The 19639-nt window shown below is 53.1% G+C and overlaps 7 protein-coding genes across 7 annotated transcripts; 4 read left to right on the top strand and 3 right to left on the bottom strand.

Moving 5' to 3' along the window:
* Nucleotides 1-333: 333 nt before the first annotated feature.
* Nucleotides 334-901, top strand: LTS14_004946 (uncharacterized protein; the record flags this gene model as incomplete). The annotated part of the gene is made up of 2 exons (XM_064837646.1): nucleotides 334-473; nucleotides 523-901. 2 exons carry the CDS (start codon nucleotides 334-336, stop codon nucleotides 899-901), a joined length of 519 nt encoding a protein of 172 aa, XP_064694969.1.
* Nucleotides 902-933: 32 nt separating this feature from the next.
* Nucleotides 934-2604, bottom strand: LTS14_004945 (uncharacterized protein; the record flags this gene model as incomplete). Its single annotated transcript, XM_064837645.1, has 2 exons — nucleotides 934-1719; nucleotides 1783-2604. The coding sequence occupies 2 exons, from the start codon at nucleotides 2602-2604 to the stop codon at nucleotides 934-936; spliced, it is 1608 nt and encodes a 535-aa protein (XP_064694968.1).
* Nucleotides 2605-5218: 2614 nt separating this feature from the next.
* Nucleotides 5219-5710, bottom strand: LTS14_004944 (uncharacterized protein; the record flags this gene model as incomplete). Its single annotated transcript, XM_064837644.1, has 3 exons — nucleotides 5219-5447; nucleotides 5502-5654; nucleotides 5697-5710. The coding sequence occupies 3 exons, from the start codon at nucleotides 5708-5710 to the stop codon at nucleotides 5219-5221; spliced, it is 396 nt and encodes a 131-aa protein (XP_064694967.1).
* A 935-nt stretch (nucleotides 5711-6645) lies between these two features.
* LTS14_004943 (uncharacterized protein) lies at nucleotides 6646-10434 on the top strand (the record flags this gene model as incomplete). The annotated part of the gene is made up of 4 exons (XM_064837643.1): nucleotides 6646-6980; nucleotides 7034-7379; nucleotides 7436-7934; nucleotides 7985-10434. The coding sequence occupies 4 exons, from the start codon at nucleotides 6646-6648 to the stop codon at nucleotides 10432-10434; spliced, it is 3630 nt and encodes a 1209-aa protein (XP_064694966.1).
* Nucleotides 10435-10870: 436 nt separating this feature from the next.
* Nucleotides 10871-11224, bottom strand: LTS14_004942 (uncharacterized protein; the record flags this gene model as incomplete). The annotated part of the gene is given in 2 exon segments (XM_064837642.1): nucleotides 10871-10912; nucleotides 10925-11224. The coding sequence occupies 2 exon segments, from the start codon at nucleotides 11222-11224 to the stop codon at nucleotides 10871-10873; spliced, it is 342 nt and encodes a 113-aa protein (XP_064694965.1).
* A 4543-nt stretch (nucleotides 11225-15767) lies between these two features.
* Nucleotides 15768-17831, top strand: LTS14_004941 (uncharacterized protein; the record flags this gene model as incomplete). The annotated part of the gene is made up of 2 exons (XM_064837641.1): nucleotides 15768-15989; nucleotides 16053-17831. 2 exons carry the CDS (start codon nucleotides 15768-15770, stop codon nucleotides 17829-17831), a joined length of 2001 nt encoding a protein of 666 aa, XP_064694964.1.
* A 513-nt stretch (nucleotides 17832-18344) lies between these two features.
* Nucleotides 18345-19445, top strand: LTS14_004940 (uncharacterized protein; the record flags this gene model as incomplete). The annotated part of the gene is made up of 1 exon (XM_064837640.1): nucleotides 18345-19445. One exon carries the CDS (start codon nucleotides 18345-18347, stop codon nucleotides 19443-19445), a length of 1101 nt encoding a protein of 366 aa, XP_064694963.1.
* Between the last annotated feature and the right edge of the window lie 194 nt (nucleotides 19446-19639).

Below are 19639 nucleotides of genomic sequence, written 5' to 3'. Positions count from 1 at the left end.
CGGCTAGGCAGACAGCCGCTCCGAACAACCAATCGATGAAAGTCACAGCTCCAATGAGATCCTTCCAGTATATAGAATCTTGTACCGGCTGCCGCAAACACTACGACCACGAAGAACGGCCGGATCGCGTGCACAATCAACGTAGTCATATCAGAAAAGTGACGATCATGCGATCATTCGTGGTCGACGTTTCATGCTCATGTTGAGGTATATATATCTCATCCAATGCACTCTCCCAAAGCCTGCCATAATTCTGCAAACCGTCCAAAGTAGAGATCTCTCTGGCTGTTCTCATCATAGACACCACATCTTCGCGAAATCAGATCATCAACCATGGCTACCACAACGACATCGCCTGCAGCAAATTGGTCATACCACAGTATCCCATATGCTTTTGCGCTTGGCCTCGCGCCGCACCTGTACTACACAAGCCGCATGATGGTGGCGAGCAAGGGCAAGATGTCCATGGCCGAGTACGTTCTCCAGCCTATGCGTCCTCATCGATACTGACACTGGCTTTAGTCCGCGAACCAATCTTCAAGCATGGAAGGGCAAGATGCCCGAGATACTCTGGCACCATCTGTCCCGTGCGCGAGGCGCTCACTTGAACTCGATGGAGATATTCCCGCTTTACGCTGCGGCAGTCGTAAGTGCGCTCCATCTGATGTTGAAAGCTGGCGCTGATAGTAAAGTGAAGCTCGCTGGCAATGCCGCCGGTCTACCGGCGCAGGACCTTAACACCATGGCTTACTCCTTCCTCGGTGCCCGGACGCTGTATTGCGCATTGTACATGACAGTTACCAACGACATAGCTGCTTTCGCCCGGACTGGCGTCTATGCGTGGAGCATCGGCATTCCGCTTGTGGCGTTGTGGAAGGCCGGGAACCAAACCGTGATCTGAGGTGGGACGGCGAGTTCATCGAGGGATGACACTCAGCCAGTCATGCGGAGTGTGTTACTCCATGTATTATACCGCGATCTTATCGCCAATCGTCTCTCTTCCATATCGAGTTCGTTTGATTCCTCTTCCCATTGATCCTTTGTCAACAGCACGGTATATGCAACCCCAACCTCGTGGCCACTGAAGAGCCATGAGTGTTTTGGCGCTGCCTGTTTTTGTAAGTCTAAAATGAGATGCGCCAGGGCTTGTGTCTCGATCTCGAGCGATCTTCTTTCGTGCTCGCAGAGGGTACTGAGTAGCCGCTTGACGATGACGAGGCACTCCATAGCGGCACCAAATAGTTCTCGACGTAAAGCCAACTCGGTGGCCGGAGGCTGGACCAGAGATAAGCGCACACAATGAGCTTTGTATTGCTCTAGCCAGTCCAGAAGACTCCTATGTGCCAAGCGGCAGCGAATTTCGAGCGAGGCAAGCGTTGCATCGCTACAGAAGTCTTCACCGTTGACCGCTTCTCCTACATCGTGCCACAGCCCAGGTACGGAGAACATGGTGACCCGCATCTGGATAGTCAGTGGACTCCGCTCGGAAAGGAAGGTCGTTTCATGTGTCATTGATGAATACAGACTAGTCCACTCTGAGGCCTCGAGATAGCAGCTTGTGTTATTTATGAGACATTCCGACACAATTCCACCGACGTGCGCTGCAAACAGGGCCTTGTCGAACTCGGTGATGAATCGGGAAGCAGATCTGTGGCGTACTAGGCGGGCGGAGCCTTGTACATGTTGTGACCATGCCGTATCCCTCGATGGATCCAAGAGCTAAAGTTTCCGAGCCGTCAACGACAGGTTTGAGTGCACAAGAAGGGTCAATAAAAGACTTACTTCGTGGAGACTGAGCAGTTGTGTGGCGCAGAGTACGTCTGCATCCATGGCAGACGAATCAGAGGCGATGGCTTCTTGGAGCGTGCGCAGAGCTTTGCCATATAGTCGACTACATACTGCATAACATTCCTCTTTGGGTGCTAGGACGGTATGCACCTTCGCCAACAGGCAGTCAGTGGCGGCAGTCAAGCACTTGCTGGTCCCATACCGAGCCGGTATATACTCGAGATAGGACCACTGCTGTAGATTCAGTAGCGAGGCCAAACGTGTCGGATCTGCCGATAGTATAGCTATAGTGCTTTTGCCAACATTGAAATTGGTCAATATTGATAGACTTGACAGGTCGATGCCAAACTTTGACCGAGCACGCTCATATTCAGGATATAGAGCCATGTCGGCGAGGACGAGCTCGCATGAAAGGTACTGATCTGCATCGTACCGGGTAATTGCAGAATCCATATCTGTACTATCTTCCTGGATCTCGACAACTTCATCGGCCCAATCAAGAGTGTCTGAAGTGTCCAGACTGGGCGTGGAGGTGCCGGAAGCCCTAGAATCGCTCCGGATCCTGAGCATACTGCTGCCGTTTGTGCTGACGTTTGCCACTGTTGACCGGATTGGGATGCTGGGGCGCTCCGTCGTTCCTGCATATTGTGGAAGCTGTCTGAGATTGACGCGTCCATAATTGCCCTTCTTCTTTCTTGCGAAGCCGACATCCTTCATAGCCTGCTTTCGGATCATTGTGCGAGCTTCTTTGGGCACCTTTGGCCCATTCGAGACCACAAATGGGAAACTGCCTGTTGTTTTCCTTGTTGTAGTCATGGTCATAGATGGCAAGCTGTATGCTTTTGTGGCGCACTGTGCCCCGGCGGAGAGATACTGCAAGGCCACGTTGAAAATGATAGAGGGCAACGACAGACTACATAAGGCAGTAGGTCTTTTACCCAAGAGATAGATGCTGGTCCCCTTTTTACTCATCCAGGCGACTCATGGTCGGCAGCGAAAAACTGATATTCTCTGGCCTGCATGGCGGTCCCGATACTCCAGAGCGTACTCAGCTGCTTGCCATACCAGCAACACGGGCGGTGTTGATGTCTTCTGAGCTCTTTCAGCGTCCGGCGACTTCTCGTGCATTGCGACAGGGGTACTGAGACCCATTTATGGTATAGCTCGAGCAAAAGAAGTGGACTTTCGGATGGACCGTGCATCAGTACACCTTACCTCATCCATTTTATTTTGAGATGCCTTGGTCATCAAGAGCTGATTAGATTGTAAAACACCCATCGTCCACGATATCCCCAGTTGTTTTGCACGCATGGCAGACGTCTCCAGAGCGCTACGGGGTGTTCGGACGTTCGCGTGCGACGATGCCGATAGGAGTCCATCGCACACATACAAACACAAATGTGGCTCTAGCGAGACCTACCATCAAGCGGCGCAGGCACAGGCTACAGCTGCACGGTAAGCCCTCGTAACGCTCACGGGATAGTGATACTCGATACGGGGAAGACCGATCGTCTATACCAGACGATGACGTTGGTGATCATCCAGATGATCACCATTTAGCTCACCCACTTCATCTGAAGGATAAAGAAACACGAACGCACTGCTACATAAGCTAATCAAGCTTTCCCAACGACGTGGTTCCAACAAGATGGTGCTGAGCACTTGCCGAGAGACCTGACTTGATGACTCCGCGATCATCCCTCCGCTCCAGAATCTTACACATGCACGGTCCGCAACTCCTAGCTCGAGGCATTTGAGCAAGATGCGACGATCTCTTCTCAGCTTTGAGACTCGGGACATTCACATGCCAGGTAATACCACCGCCAACATCATGAATCGCTCTCGGATGGTGATCTTGCTCCTTGATCTGGCCGGCCTGTTTCAGTAGACGAGGACGGAATCTCCATCGCAGACACTCAATAGCTGACTGATGAGTGGTACGAAGTGGCAGGAATAGATAGAAGCACAGCCAGACAACATTTAGAACCTGTTGGGCGCATCTTTGTCATCCTCTAGGATCGCCAGCGAGATTGATGCCCAGGTCCGATGCTTGGTTCATCACCGACACTCTCGCTAGCGTAAGCTTTACAAGATATTACAGACCCTACAAGAGACACGGTATGCCAGCATTTCGAGGCAGCCTGACACCGCAACCCGAATGAATTCGTGTCCCCGGTGGTCGCCAGTCGAAGGCTTCGGATCGTCCAACAAGAGTGTGCCCGTCCGATCATTCTCACTATGGGGGATCTGCATGCCGTTCTATTCTTCGAGACCCTGGCCATTATGGCCTGTCGCCTTATCGGGGCCTGTAACATCATCCGACTTTCAGTTTCCAGTCACGTGACAAGAATGCTTGTAGACAAGGCATAGTGCTGGTTTTATGCGCAACAGTCGCGACCGAGATGTCGATCTAGTATGATGAAAGGTGTACTTACCGACGGATTTGGCAAGGCACCAGAGATCCAGACAATGTTGTAGAGCCTCTCATGCAGGCTGCCTCAATCTGCAAGGCAGCAACCTATGATAACACGATCGAGTCACTGTTCAGGAAGATGCCTGCCCCCTTTCTACATCCCTCGAGATCTAGAAAGCAATTTTAGGTACTCTCACTATTCCGCAACACGCAATGAGCAGGCTGCTGCAGCTCCCTGCCGAAATCCGAAATGCCATTTACGAGTACGCACTGGCAGTTGAGACGGGCGCGCAAGCTCGGGCAGCCTCATATCAGTACTTTCTCGATGGCCCAGCACCTGGACACTTACAACTTGCTCACGCGAGAGCGCCACCTCTGCTCAGAACAAACCGCCAAATCCGATACGAGGCTACGCCTATCATCTTCCGAGCAAGTGCCTTGGCGGTGACTAGCATCAGTGGCCAACTGGCTCGTATGGACTGCCGTAGTATGCAGTGGTTGGAGACGATTGAGGACTGCGATTGTACGATCCGACTCCAATTTGATGGGTATGGGCGGTCAAAGCCTTTGCTTGTTGCTACTCTGCAATTGAGAGATGGCGAGCTGGCGTTGATCGATGTTCGAGAGACATACGATGCGTGCGAGAGGCAGGCCAGAGAACGGATCCGGGCTCTGAACGAGGTGATGGGAAGTTGCAGAGGGAACGTTACAATGGCGGATATGGTCGTTGTTGCGTACTGCTTCTTTCATGCTAAGCACGTCGAATGTATGTGCAAGCACCTGCCAAGCGACGAAAGATGTAGCAGAAATGTTGGAGCTTCAATGTTGATGCACCCACAGACCTGGCGATTCCCTTGGTAGCAGCAGAAGACATCGTCTGGGATCGTCCTCGGACGAGGACCTGTACAGGAATATAGTGTTGGTAGTTCGCAACATGGGTATCTCCAAAGCACAAAACAAGCTCAGGTCAGTACGCCGCTTCGTGGGCTGCACCGCAATTCTGTATTGCTATCCTTGTTAAGGACGAGCAGACTCGTCCTGGCGAAGCTGATCAATGTCCATGATAAGTGTGCCGCTGTTCAGGCCTTTCACTTGCATCTTTTGGCCGAGTCCATCTGCCTCGAGGCTCCGTAGCCACGCTTCTTCGTCGGCGGTTTCTGCTGCGCTGGTGGAGGACTCGTCCGCGTTGTTCTCACTGTGGTAGCTGTACTCTCCCACCACAGGGTGGGAGGCATCGATCATGTCACTATTCGTGTCAATTGGCCGGTCCAACCCGCCTCAGCAGCGTATCAAGACATACTCTGTAGCTCTCGCAGTAATCTCTTCCAAAGCCTCCCTCTCCCTTCTCATCGCTTCCTCGTCTGGTTGCACATCTTCTTCCGCGCGAATGACACAGTATTGCACCTGATCGTGATGACTCAAGAGGGCATCTGTCTCGTCAACCTGCTGATATCTGGGTTAGGAGGGGTCAGTAATGCGGTGTGACTAGACTCACTTCTTGTGAGGCATGCCGATTCAGGCCAAGACAGGAAGCACAAATGCCCATGAAAGAATGTGGTTCTCAAGCTAGTTTCATCCGACAGCACCTAGTCACTCTCCTCTCCGAAAACGCAAGCAACCTTTGCTAGCTCACGGCAGACGTATGAATACATGGCAGTAGGAGAATCTTGCTCTCGAGTCATCTCACCTGCCCATTGGAGTGGCTGGGAGCCCTTAAGCTTCACTTACCTCAGCACGGGCTGTCCCGTGGTGTCCCGTGTCTTCATAGAGTTCACCTTCCTCTCAAGTCCTCTCATACTCCCCGTCAAAGATGTTTAGGTCTCGAAGAGCATGCCCGAATACGAGGGCAGATTAAGTCACGCATCCTCGGCGCTGCCGATGGATTGAGACGGCGAGTAAGTGTCATCACCGTTCCGTATCGACACACATTCTTATGCGAGCACTTTCGGAAGATCAAGAATGAGGAAGAAGTGGGTCTTTCCATCCACCATGGTAAGGGACTCTTGACATGTTCGCGACTTCACATACCTAGCCACTACTTCGGAATGTCGACTTTCTCAAGTCCCACCATGGAGTGCTTTACTGTAGCGAAGTCTGCTCTGGGCGGGCTGGGAAGTCACTGCTTTGCGCAAGGCCACTCTTGTCGAGGAAGAGGAGTGTCGCACATTTCGTATCCAGCCCACCCGCTCTATACATCGCTGGACCAGACAATCGTCAATTCGATCGCAAGGCAGGCTGGCGTATGGTCGTGAGTGGCAAGGTCAACCACGCATGATGGAGCTGGACAACCTTGTATAAAGAAGCAACCCTTTCCAGTCCGTATGTCGATCATCAAGCTCCTGCATCAGGAACTATAAGGCAACGAGCACGACCACTTCTCGAGATTTTGTCTGACAGCTATCTTTGAACTGCTTGTCACTCGTTCGCAGCTGCAGGCTCCCGCCATGCACCAGTCATTCTTTGCTGCGGCTTTGTGCCTTACACTCTTTACCATCTGCGCCAATGCCAGAGCCCATGAGCGGCTACCCGAGGTCGGGCTACAAATGCAGAATGATCATGCCATACAGGAACGATCCTTAGAGATGTCCGGAGTGCTAGATTGGGTTGCTCGCGTGTTTCGGAAGGATGTCATAAGACGAGAAGATCCGTGCCCTGCAATCCCCGAGGATCAGGACTCGTACTATAATTTCACATTGGCGCAACCGGACGAACCAGATTTCTGTCGCCTCTACATGGACTACCCGAACCAGACTGCAACTGTTGACCACACGCCGACAAGGTATATACACTGCAACCAGCACCTCGGCCAGGGTTGATGCTAATGACCTGCAGTACCTACTACAGCTTGACGACCAGAACGGTCACGACAACTAGGAACATCTATACAACTCCCCACACGACTACAACGGTGACGGAGACCGAGACAAACGGCATGAAGGCCAAACGTGAAGCACATGCTCAAATCACTGCTCGTTCGGATGCAAAACAAGTGCTGATCGATTACACTTTCGACATGTTCCGACGGCAGCATGGCATGCCGAGTAGCGACAACAGCAGCAGTACTAATGACACTAAGTCATCTTTGTCGTCTATGTCCTCCGCCTTCAGCAGTGCTTGTAGTTGTATGTACTACGTTGGTCCGACTGTTGCAACAGAGACTTTTACGGATCAAGCAGTTGTAGGCACTTTTGAAAGGCACATTAACCAGCCAGCCAGCCGCTAATTGTGAGATAGGTCGTGACCAAGCAAGGCGTCATTCAACCGACAACGACCACCACAATTGTACATACTGCACAACCAGTAGTTGCCACTGACACTGTAGTCACGCTGGCTGCCAGTCCGGCAAGCATCACGAACAGCGCAAGTGCATCATCCACGACCAGCAACTCTGTAGATCTTGCCACGCCAACCTCGCCTGCCTTTATTTGTCCGGACGACGATGGTCAAGTTATCAGCCAGATGATGGATGCTCAACGTTTCGACTACCAGGTCGACTGCTCGACAGATCTTACCTCTTCGGTATTTTATGGCGCCTTATCTTATGGTTCTTTCGGCCAATGCGTTGGTGCTTGCTCGTCCGCTGATGCATATTTTCTGTCACCTGTGTGCCAGGGTGCTTCTTACTACAATTCGCCAAACCAGGATGGCTACAATTGTTTCCTGAAGACTTCCGGCAATGGTAGTGAACCCATGATAGGTGTCGACTCCGCTGTGCTACTGAGGATCGTCCGAGGTAAGTACTGTGAACTTCATACAGAGATGCTCTTGCTGACCATGTCGAAGGTGTGTCATCTGAAAACAAAGCCGGCACAACAACCGATGCGGCCTTCGCTACGGAGACCCCTACCCAGGACCCCAGTCAACTCAGCTCTTCCTTCTCGTCGCTGTTGGGCAGCAGCACATCAAGCATGCCCGTAATCACGCCTGGACCTCAGATGCCAGTCAGTGGCCTTCTCGTCAACGGACCTACCATTTATTCCACGTACGTGACCAACGGTAGCACCTTCTCAAGTGGCACGGCCTACTCTACCTACTATACGAGTAACGGCGTGTGGTATTCGTCTTACTATACTTCCTACACAGTCGAGTGGGCCTCAGCCACGACCGAGTATGCCATAACGCCAGAGCAGACAGGCGTCTCTCAAGTCAACAGCAGCTCTTCGTCGCAGCAAGATTCTGGCAATGGTGGCTATACAACTGTCACTACTCACAATACCACGTCGTACAATTCTACTGGCGACTATACCATGTCTGTCACCACTACACAGAGTTACGCAGACAATGGCACCGAGACCTACTCCTCCGCAACCACGGCTTACTACAGCCATGTCACGGGTACAGCTGAGGCAGCTAGCGGCTCTGCATCAAACGGTACCATCAGCTCAAAATCTGCTGAGACCACCTCGATATTCGTCACTTCGACCCAGACAATCATCTCTAATTCCGCTGGTTCGGGTGCTGCATCTGGAGGAGCAGCCTCTGGGGCAATTCCGACTGCTGCACCATCAACTTCTGCGACTGTGATAATCAATAGCTCTGGCTTTGCAGTGAGCTCGGGCTATCTAATATCCGGTCAAGCCAGTGGCGCAAGTGGAGCTGCCAACGGCTCCGCCTACACGATTCCGGCAAGCACAACTGTAGTCGGTACAGCCATCAAATCCAGCGGCTTCGGCTCAGCTTCTGGCTCTGTGGCGTCGGGATCCATCACCAGTACTCCGGCAAGTACCTCGGCGGTAACGATCATTATTGATTCTTCTGGCTCCGGCTTTGTGTCTGGAGTCGTCGCTTCTGGGTCGATCACGAGCTCGCCTGCTTCTAGCTCGACCGAGATCATCGTTATCACAAATTCCACAGGTTATGGTTCCGCGTCTGGCATTGCGGCTTCTGGTTCAATCACAGCTTCGCCTGCTAGTTCGTCGGAAGTAACAGTCATGGTCAATTCGACGAGTTTCGGCTCAGCATCTGGATTTGTGGCCTCCGGCTCTATCGCGAGTCTTCCTGTCAGTACTTCGGAAGTCTTGACCGTTGTCAACTCGACTGGTTATGGCTTAGCATCAGGCTTTGTGGCATCTGGCGCCGTCACTAGTTTGTCGGTCAGCACTTCGGAGGTGACTATGATTGTGAGTTCCACAAATTTCGGCTCAGCTTCTGGCTTCGTCGCTTCTGGTTCTGTCACGAGCATTCCAGCCAGCACATCCATCACAGTCATATTGAGCACTGGCGGAACAGGTTACGTCTCTGGTGCTGTAGCGTCTGGTTCAGTCACTGGTACAGGGGCAATGTCTGGTACTGCGGCATCCGGCTCGAATTTAGGTTCCAGCTCACCAGTATCAAGCACTAACGCTCCTCGGTTTGGTTCTGCTTCGCCAAGCCCATCTTCAAATATCACCACTCCAGGTGGCACGTCTCCATCCTCTACCTCTGGAGCGCCACGGTCTGGTACTGCTCCACCACCAGAGTCAGGAAACAGCACTGTCCCGGCCGGCACATCTCCAGTATCTACCACCAAGGCACCACGATCTGGCACCGCCTCACCATCAACGTCAGAGAATAGTACGGCGCTGACAGGCACGTCACCCGTATCAAGCACTAATGCGCCACGCCTAGGCACCGCTGTCCCACCAACAGCACCACTCGGTACAGCACCGCTTGCGACTGGTCCAAGTCCATACAGCACACCAGCCGGCAATCGTAACGGGACTCTTGCTCCTCCAATAGCGACAGCTCCATCACAATACCTGCCGAGCAACGACACTGTGCCCGCGCCAACTGGTACTGCACCACCTGAGGCGCCGCTTGGCATTCCACCTCACTATCACGGACCGCCGATCTACTTGTCGGCTGCCAGCAGCGGCGCGCCTTCTTTCACAACAAACGACACAACGTCGCCCAGTACAGGCAGTCCGCTTCCGAGCACTTCTGGTGACCTGCGCAGTGGAAGTCAATCTCCCAGCGTGCCATTGCAGACAGCGCCGGCAAGCAGTGGAGCTCCAATGCCCTCCTACAACGGTACTACTGCTCCCATACCGACAGCTCCAGCAAGCTACAGCTTCCCAACAGCACCTCCGTCCTGCACAAACGCAACACTCGCCACAACAACCATGTTCGTCACTACAACGGAGTTTGGCTGCTATGCCTCCTGTCCAGTATTACCCAACTACGGCGGCCCTCAGTCCTTTGGGGCCCCGGTCTTCAACCACCCACCTCTGCAAACAGGAACATGGTCGGGATGAAATTGTGAGGTGGCAGTAACGAATAATGGATGACCGTGGGCATTTTCATGGGACAATTGAGTATGGGCTTGTTTGGCAGAGTGCAGGCGCTTATACATTGGTAGCAAAAACCACGATAGACTAAACCTGAATGAGAGTACTTCTAACTCCACGACTTATCCCGATATCTGCTGCCGCTGTGAAGTATCATAGTACCGCCAGGAACGCCGCAGCCTCATGCGGATTGGTCAACTCCACAACTCAAAGAGCGGCGTTTCTGCACCTTAATTGCATGTTTCCGTTGAGCGATGACTGGTAAGATGAGAACGACGCATGTTCATTGATAGCTAACATGAGACAACCGAAAGTAACACTAGTCTGGGTTTACATGAAAGTTCGTCATCATGAGCGATCGTTGCAAGGCCACAAACAAGAAGCGGATCTTGTTTGACAGTCTTCAAGCACGACGTGGATTCCCAACCGCCATGTAGCGCGCTTGCTTCTCACTCACCAAGCGTTTGATCTCCTCGGCAAGCACCTTCATCTCCTCGACCGCCTTCTCGATGGAGAACTTGTACTTTGTCGGGTTCTCTTGCACCCAGCGTCCATAGTCGGCTCTGTGCTTCTCGTAGCGCCGTTGCTTGCGCTCGATCTTCTGGCACATCTGACATTTCTCGGCGACGGCAAGTGTCTGGTAGACCATCTTCATGCCGCATGTTTCGCCTGTGCGGTACTCCGCGTGACAGTGTTGGCGGAAGTTGCCCCATTTCCAGTCGTTGCAGGCGAAGCGGTGGTTGTCGTAGAAACACATATTGATTGTCTTGGCTGAAGTTAGGTCATGTCCTTCGTTGATCTCTGGGACGATCTTACCTTGTACGTATAGGTCTGTATATGGGAGGCCGCTGATGATTGGCTGTGGTTGACCTTCGCTGCGTCAGCAATGTCATGATCAGATGGCTGGGCAGTACAGCATGCTCTGAGACAAGCAATGCCAGCCACAGAAGCAGTGGAAAGGGTGATGGAGGATAATGGTGGAGGAGAAGCGGAGTTGCCACGTACAGGCGTTCTTAATGTATTGGGAAGCTGACACTGTTCGTAGAGTCGATGGATGAGGGTGCTGAAAGAGGACGAGAGGACGGAGGGCGAATGCTGCCCAGTATTTATGCTTTCCCGTCCATGAACAGCAAGCTAGCCATGGTCATTGTGCACATGCCGTCCTCACACCCTCGAGCGAGTGGTCCCACCCTCCGACGGCGAGCGAGACCGTAATGTCGCCTGAATCGGACCAACGATCGATGTCGGGGAGGCCGGAAGCCCTCCCTATCGAGCTACATCGCCGTGAAAGGCAGCTACAGCATTGCAGTAGCGTCGTCGATTGTGACGAGAATGCAGCCAATATTGCTCTGTACTTGATCGACGGCGTCGTGGGCTCGTCTCCGCCTGTAGGCGCTGGCCCGTGTGCCTCCTGCCATGTCACCCTCGGTCCGTGTGTCCATCACAGCAAGGATTGAAGCTTCAGCGAAGCGTACTAGCCTACCGCCGGCGACATGGCGTTGAGGTATAAGTGAATCTTTCTCCCTGATCACGTGCCTGATATACTCCAAACGCGCGAGTCAGGCAATATATAACTTGGCCCGCGCACGGCAGCCATTGGCTCATGCTTGACAGTTGCAACAGTAGGCCAGTGTGCTACTCATGTTGCACACACTTCCGCTTTGGGTAACGTCGAAAAGGCACTGTCCGATACCTTGGGGCAGAGGCCTGAGGCATACTGACAATGGACGACATCGTATCCGCGGACAGAGGAGCTTCTGCCATCCCAGCGTTGTGCATGCCACTGCTGCAGCAGAGCACAGTCCTCTGGACGGATCAGTGCACGAGCACTTGGTTTGCCGATCTCATAGGTTCGATCGATGCAGTACCTCGTTCACCCGTACGACGACCCTAACGGATGTAACAGGGTGGCTAGGTTGCCTTGGCTGCAGGCTTCCTGTTCGCCTAGATACTGGTGTGTCCGGAGCCAGCCAGTCACCTTATCGAGGGGTCCTGCAAGATGGTAAGGTCGCCACTGGTGCTGACAGCCTTGGCCATCATTGGTATGCCAACCATGCCCGGACTGCATGCACTATGCATGGGAAATCCCGTCGACCTTCACTCAGCTGATCATTTCCCGCTCTTTCCTGCCGCAATCGTCCGTGCTAGTAGCGATCAGGCGAGTCGTTCGTCAGCGGGCAGGCATGTCTTGCGTAGGTACGGCTAGCCAGGAAGTCAATGCGTGAGGTCCCTCTCATGGCTCCCACACCTACCACTTCAGGCCCCGGTCAGACGAGCTAGGTTCAACCAAGCCTATCTCCGCTCTGTGACGTGGCAGTCTGAGTATGGTGGACCGGAAAGGCTATCTGTGGGCTCAAAATTATAATCACCAGCTTGAGTTCATTCTTCGCGTACGTTGGCTTTGCAAGGTATTTTCCGCTGCACGAAAACGACCATTGTACCCGAGCCAGCCTTCCTCCGAATTCTCAGGTGTTTCAAAACACTTTTAGAAGCAGGCAGCGTCAGTACAGTGTGGTGAAACCACTGTTCAAACATTTCTCATCTGAACCTGGAGCCAGCACCGGTCGATAGAGACCAGTATACGGCACTGCGAAGCGGCCGAGCGACGAAACGCTGCCGCAACACGATTGATGCTCGAGCCGCTAACTTCTCTTGCTCAGCCACTCCTTCTACCGAGGACGATGAGCGACCAACGAGGGTTCGAGCCGATATTGTGCTGCATATTCGTGCGAGAGGGAGGCTGGGGCAAGGAACTGACGTCGCTGCATGCAGCAGAAGACGTCTCTGCAGCTGAGATGGTCCTAGCTCACGATATCTCTGATGAAAAAAGGAGTGGCATCTGCCGCGAAGTAACGGCTGCCACTAGCAGCACCAAGTTTCGCCATTGGACAGTTGAGCATGATTTATCGAACAATCAGGTGAGGTTGCGGAAGATGAGACGAGGAGGCTGACGTCCGAATTGGCTCCGGCTGTGCCTGCAAGTCGGGCACCCGCGTCCGGTCACGGGGTTGAAACGTAACGCTGCTGTGTGGGACTGGTAGCCACACAGCCAGCAGAGTTCTACGGCCAGTCGCAGCAATTGTTTTCCACCTGATGTGCTCGGAGGTGCGGGTTTGCTTGGCTAGCTAGTTTGTGCTGCCGCCAGGTCATTGGATGAGCTGTCAACATCTAGCCGGACCAATGGGCGAAAGTGATACATGGCGGCGGAGCTTGACATTGGCCGCAGACTGCTGTACCTTCGCCAGACGAGCATGTATGCTCGTGCTGCAATCCTACCCTCAGTGCATTCGTTGGCAGTGCATGAGTCGTAGGCAGACGGAATTACACTGCGGCAGCTCACTTTCAATTTTGCAAGACTAATTTGTGATTGGCGGTCGTACGGTCGGCTACCAAGTACGGAGATGCTCTTGGTAGCAATTCCAGCTCCTTAAGCTCCAGTGAAATTGATTAGACAGTCCTGTTACATAAGGCCGATGCAGGAGGATAGCGGCCGGGGAAGTGGAGGTCCTCGTACGCGCGCGCAGTTCAAATGTTCGCTCTCACTGTCTCGGTAGAATGGATTATGGTGTTTGGTCATATCGCTTCCCCAAGCACATGCCGTGGACTTGGGTTGTTGCCGGGCGGCTACAGCAGTGAAGACAACACAAAGTGCGGGAGGTCTGAGACAGTAGGTGGAATTGGCCCGTGCCTGATGGCGCATACCAGTACCAAGAAGGTCACCATCTGGCATCCTGAGCTTCATCTGCCTACATGTATTCGCTACAGGATAGCAAGGCAAGGTGATGACGGAAGTATCGCTCCTGCCACCCAGGCAGTTACTTGACTTACCAGATGAATTGCTGCTTCGCATACTATACTTTCTTGACGTACCGGAACTGCTGTATACGTCCAGAGTATGCTGCCATGTACACGTTCGTATGGCAAGGGGACTGATACTGATATGGGCAGACCTCACATCAGCTACGAACGCTGTCATTCGATCCCTTGCTGCATAGATTGAGACTGCAATACTACCATACCCGTGTCAACCATCTTCTGAACAGAAGGCCGCCATTGCAGACCTTGCAACCACCCAGCTCAACGATCTACCTGAGCAGGACTCACGTAGCTGCTCGCCGACTTCATTGGTCGCTAGTCTGTATTCGCTTGAATCGCTCTCTGACCAGACGGCCAAAGCTTTCTACCCTGATATCGGCGAATATCCTACCAAAAGAGTGCTGCAGGTACGATCGACGGTCTGGCGAGGTTATCTGGGGACAAGGCGTGGCAGGGGCGCTTGTGGAGCGGAAGAGGCGGGTAGAGCGAGAGTATCTGAGAGAAGGGCTCCGCGTATGGCTGGAACGCAAAGCAGATCAGATCAAGGCTAGACAGAAAGATGCGGTAGGTGGTGTGGGCGTGCTTGTGTGGCGATTCTCCAGAAAGATGAAAATGAGTGAGGCCAAACGCACTGCTGAGTCGTGGCGGGAGAGGCCAAGGAAGGAAAAGGTCACGGGACTAAAGAGGTTCTGGGAGGAAATGAATGGTACACCAGACATTTTGTAGGATGAACCGTCTGGACTCCCTTGGTGTCAGCAGGCATTTGCGTTACCCTCCAGTCTATCTATCCTGAATGTTCTAGCTCGAGACATCAGAGGCTCAGGCACCCGACTTCCTCTCTACGACAGATGAAGTCGACATGTCATGCTTCGTTCTCAATTGCATGCCTAATTCACTGGAGGTCTTGCAGCGAGAAAATACGACAACCGCGCGACACAGGTCAGACCTCCTGATAACGAGAACGGGCCTCGTCAGCCTATTGTGCACCTTGCAAGTAGTGCAATGTGAAGGACAATTTTGCGTGGAGGGAATGGTGTGGGAAGTCAATCGCATTCAGGTTGGTCTGTGTCAAAGATGGCAGTTCGCAGGACTACATTCTTGATAATGCTCGGACGTGATCTGTCTACTGCAATGATGGTTTCACAGTTGTCTCTGGAGGAAGGGTGGGATAGAGTTCAGCAACAGCTCAAGAACGGTAGAGAAATAGCCCTGTGCAAGGTCCACGACTGTCGCATGCCGATCGACTTGCATCGCTTGAACATATTCATGATGCAGATGGATCACTAATGCGACCATCCATCCTCCGCCATCGAACGACGTCAGAGCAACAACCCCTCCTGCGGCTCCACATGCTGATCTTCTGCGAGAAGCTATGAGGCTATTACAGACTTTCGGACAATCTCTGTCCTCCAATACAGTATTACACCTTCGCTCGTACAAGACGCCTCCCGCCGCCATGTACTCGCCATTGTCACAGCTTCACCATGGCTGCCACTATAATCCTCCAGATTGCTGCCGGCGCCGCACTGGTGCAAGCACGTCCAAGCCAGACACTAGATAGGAGAGTGAACAATGGTCTTGCCCTCCGGCCACCCATGGGCTGGGATAGCTACAATCACTATGCTTGTATACCGAACTCATCAATCGTCGAATCGAATGCCCAAGCGCTAGTAGACCTCGGACTGGCTGATCTTGGGTATCATTATGTAGGTGTTGGCACAAAGGCCTGCCATGAGATCCTTTAGACAAGCTAATCATGCTACCGACAGGTTATCACGGATTGTGGCTGGACGGTACCAGATCGTACGGCTAATGGCACATTGACCTGGAATGAGACTTCCTTTCCCGATGGCTTTCCTGCCATGGGTGAGTACATCCACAGCCTAGGCCTTGGCTTTGGTGCATATTCCGATGCTGGAATACAGATGTGCATGAATGGCCTACCTAATCAGACAGGGAGTCTGTACCACGAGGATATGGACGCGCTGACGTTCACGTCATGGGGTGTGGACTTACTGAAATACGACAACTGCTACAGCGACAAGGATGCTGGCTACCCCGATGCAGACTACAACCCGAGCTCACCACTGGCATTCCGGTTTGAGACAATGAGGGACGCCCTCGAGAAGACTGGACGTGACGTACTATACCAAGTCTGCGAATGGGGTCTAGACTTTCCGAGTGCATGGGCGCCAGCAGTAGGCAATACCTGGCGTATCACCAACGACATCATACCAGCTTGGCGGACGATCTGGAGACAAATCAATCAATTTGTACCATCTGCTTCGTATGCTGGGCCCGGTCAATGGCCAGATTTGGATATGCTCGAGGTCGGCAACGACATCTTTACTGAGGCTGAAGAGCAGACGCACTTCACTTTCTGGGCTATGGCGAAAAGTCCTCTGGTCATAGGATGCGCGTTGAACGATACCATGACACATGTCAATCCTTCGTCTCTTGCCATCTTGAAGAACGCGGACGTGATAGCGTACAACCAGGACGAGCTTGGCGTAGCCGCAAACCTATCTAGACGATATTCGGACGCAGGTCTTGACGTCTGGTCAGGTCCATTGAGTGGTGGTCGGACAGTCGCGGCGCTGGTGAATTGGAACAATAATACCGTCGATGCTGCCCTGACACTGCCAGACATTGGCTTGCAAAGTGCCGGGAGAGTCAAGAATATCTGGTCAAACACTTCTGCGGCAGATGTGGTCACATCATATCCCGCTCAGATAGCGCCCCACGGCACACTTTTGCTGGAACTGGGCGACACGACTCCATCTGGCGTGTACAAGGCAGATCGCTGTGCTCGTATGCACGATTTAGGCGTAACATTCCCCAATGTTTCCGGCATTACCGATAGTGCAGCATACACACTCACCATATATGCGCAGAGTCGTCCTGGTTACTGTGAGCTGGAGGTCAGCACCTCTGCCTCCTCTATAAAGACAAAGGTTCTACTCCAGGGAGGATCGGCGACTGTCCATATTAGTCTTCTAGCGGGCATCAAAAACACCATCACCATCGGCGGTAGTCACGAAATCTCCTCGGTCCACGTTTCACCACCACATGACACTTTCTACCCCAGCATTGCCTTTACGACCTCCGGCATAGCTTCGCACTACAATTGTACTCCTGGCTTGTGTGCACCTGTTGGCTCCAAGATCACAAATCTGGCTCAAAACGGGTCTGCTAGCCTTAGCATTCCACGGGCAAGCCACGCCGTTCCTGGCTCTCGCTACGTTGAGATCACATACATCAACAATGATGTAGCAACAGCTACATCGTGGGGCTATGGCACGAACACACGCAACATCACGATCGCAGTCAATGGCGCTGCACCAGTCCGCCTTGAAGCACCACTGTCTGGTCGTAGTAGCGAGCTCTTCTCACCCATGAAAGGCTGGGGTGATCCTGCCACCTTGGGTGTCCTTGTCAGTGGCTTTGGTGACGGCAAAGGGGAAGATGCGATTGTTGTTGGAAACGCCAATGGCGATGCTGGATATCAGGCTTATGGTGCCGACTTTGTTGGGCTAAGGATATTCTAGACCTCGACTGTCATCTGCAACGGAGGAGATTGTGGTCCCTGAGCGACCTATTCCGCTGAACCTGCCAATAGCTCTGGGCTGTAGCCTCGTCTCGTGAATAAGACAAGACGTAAAGATGCCATGAGCATAACGCAGCAGGTAGCTTGCCGCCTGGAACTCCCACTTTTGCACCCCAACTCTTGCATCGGTGCACCTCTTCACTCTGCATTCGCTATTAACACTCTCATCATCACGAAAGTAACCCAGCGCTTTCGCTCGGAATCTGTACTTGGACGCCATCGCTTGGTAGCGCCCAGTCGGACACCTTCACTTTCACGCGTCACTTCCACTCATTCACCTGCACAACCCTCACTGACTTCACCCTGAAGCTAAAACTGCGGCACTGCAGACGATATAAGACTGCCTTCCCATTCAGCCACGCACCACGTACCTCCCCAACACTGAACAGCCGCGAAGAAGATACCCATACTTTCCAGATTACAAAACACTGTTGATATACACCTCCATATCAATATGCCGCCAACGCCCCCTCCTTACGAAGCCAAAGTCATCGAGGCTGCAGATGAATGCCCTACAACGGCCAAATCCAGCAGAGACGTGTCCAAGGACCATCTCCTCGCCCGCGTGAAGAAATGCCTGAACACCGCGAAGGACACAGGCGCCACAGAGAACGAGGCCAAGGTCGCACTACATCTGGCCTCCAAGCTTGTGACGCAGCTCAATATGACGCACGCAGAGGTGCTCGCGCTCGAGAAGCCAGAGGACCAGCAACATGCCGGACAGAGCGTGGTCGCGCTGACTCGCCGCGATGGCGACCCTACGAAGTCAGTCCAGCAAGCCTACAGGCTGAATGAGCTCACCCACGCCATGCGGCTTTTCTTTGACTGCAAATGCTTCACCGAATCTGGAATGCGGGCCTTCAAGATCTCCTTTTATGGCATCGCGGAGAACACAGTTGCTGCGGCCAACGCCTTTTGTATGGTATACAATCTCGTGCAGATGTGGTCCCGTGAGCACAAAGGCAGGACCGCCCAGAATAGTTACTGCCATGGCGTTTCCGTTGGGTTGCAGCGCACGGGGAAGCTAGAGAGAAAGCAAGAGGAAGCTTATGCTGAAAAAGCCGAGCAGGAGAGAGCACGGTGGATGTTCGAGGCCAAGCACGCTGGAGATGCAGTCTCTGTAGACGAGAGTCTGGGCGAACGCAATGGGTTTGGCGAAGAGGACTTTGTTTCAGAGTCGGAGATCGCGGACTTCCACGAAGTAGATGGCCAGAGCTACGACGAAGCCGCAAATCTCAACGATGCCGGGTTCGATTCTCATATGAAGAGTCTGGTGGCAGATCTGGACAAGAAGCCTGCCTCTGCGCAACTCAAGCAGCGCCAGAATCGTGGGACGAAGACGGAGGACCTCTGCATTTGGGCATCGCACAAGCAGCTTGTGGTCTTTCGCAAGACAGCCAGTGACATCGCAGACAAGTACCTGGAGAGCCGGGACATGAAGCTGGGCAAAGCACAAAAGCGCAAGGCTGCCAGTCTTGATCAGAGGGCTTTTGCTCAGGGCAGGATGGATAGCAAGAAGATCGATGTGCGTCAGAGGAAGATGCTTGGTGAGTAGGATGAGGGCTGGCCGGTGCTGGGCTGCAGGTCTCCAGACACGAGGTACTAGTGCGGCCGATGCGACGTGGTCCGCATGCCTCAATCTTGGTGCGGCAGCAGAGCACATTTGGGAATAGAGATCTTTGCTTGTAGCTGGACGGCAACTTGGCGAGGTGATAGCTATGCATCCGTGAGCAGCCCAGCAGAGAGATG

The sequence above is a fragment of the Recurvomyces mirabilis genome (assembly GCF_035927965.1).
Source record: "Recurvomyces mirabilis strain CCFEE 5264 chromosome Unknown scaffold_11, whole genome shotgun sequence".
In the NCBI taxonomy this organism is placed as follows: domain Eukaryota; kingdom Fungi; phylum Ascomycota; class Dothideomycetes; order Mycosphaerellales; family Teratosphaeriaceae; genus Recurvomyces; species Recurvomyces mirabilis.
This window is presented reverse-complemented; position numbering and strand designations above follow the sequence as displayed.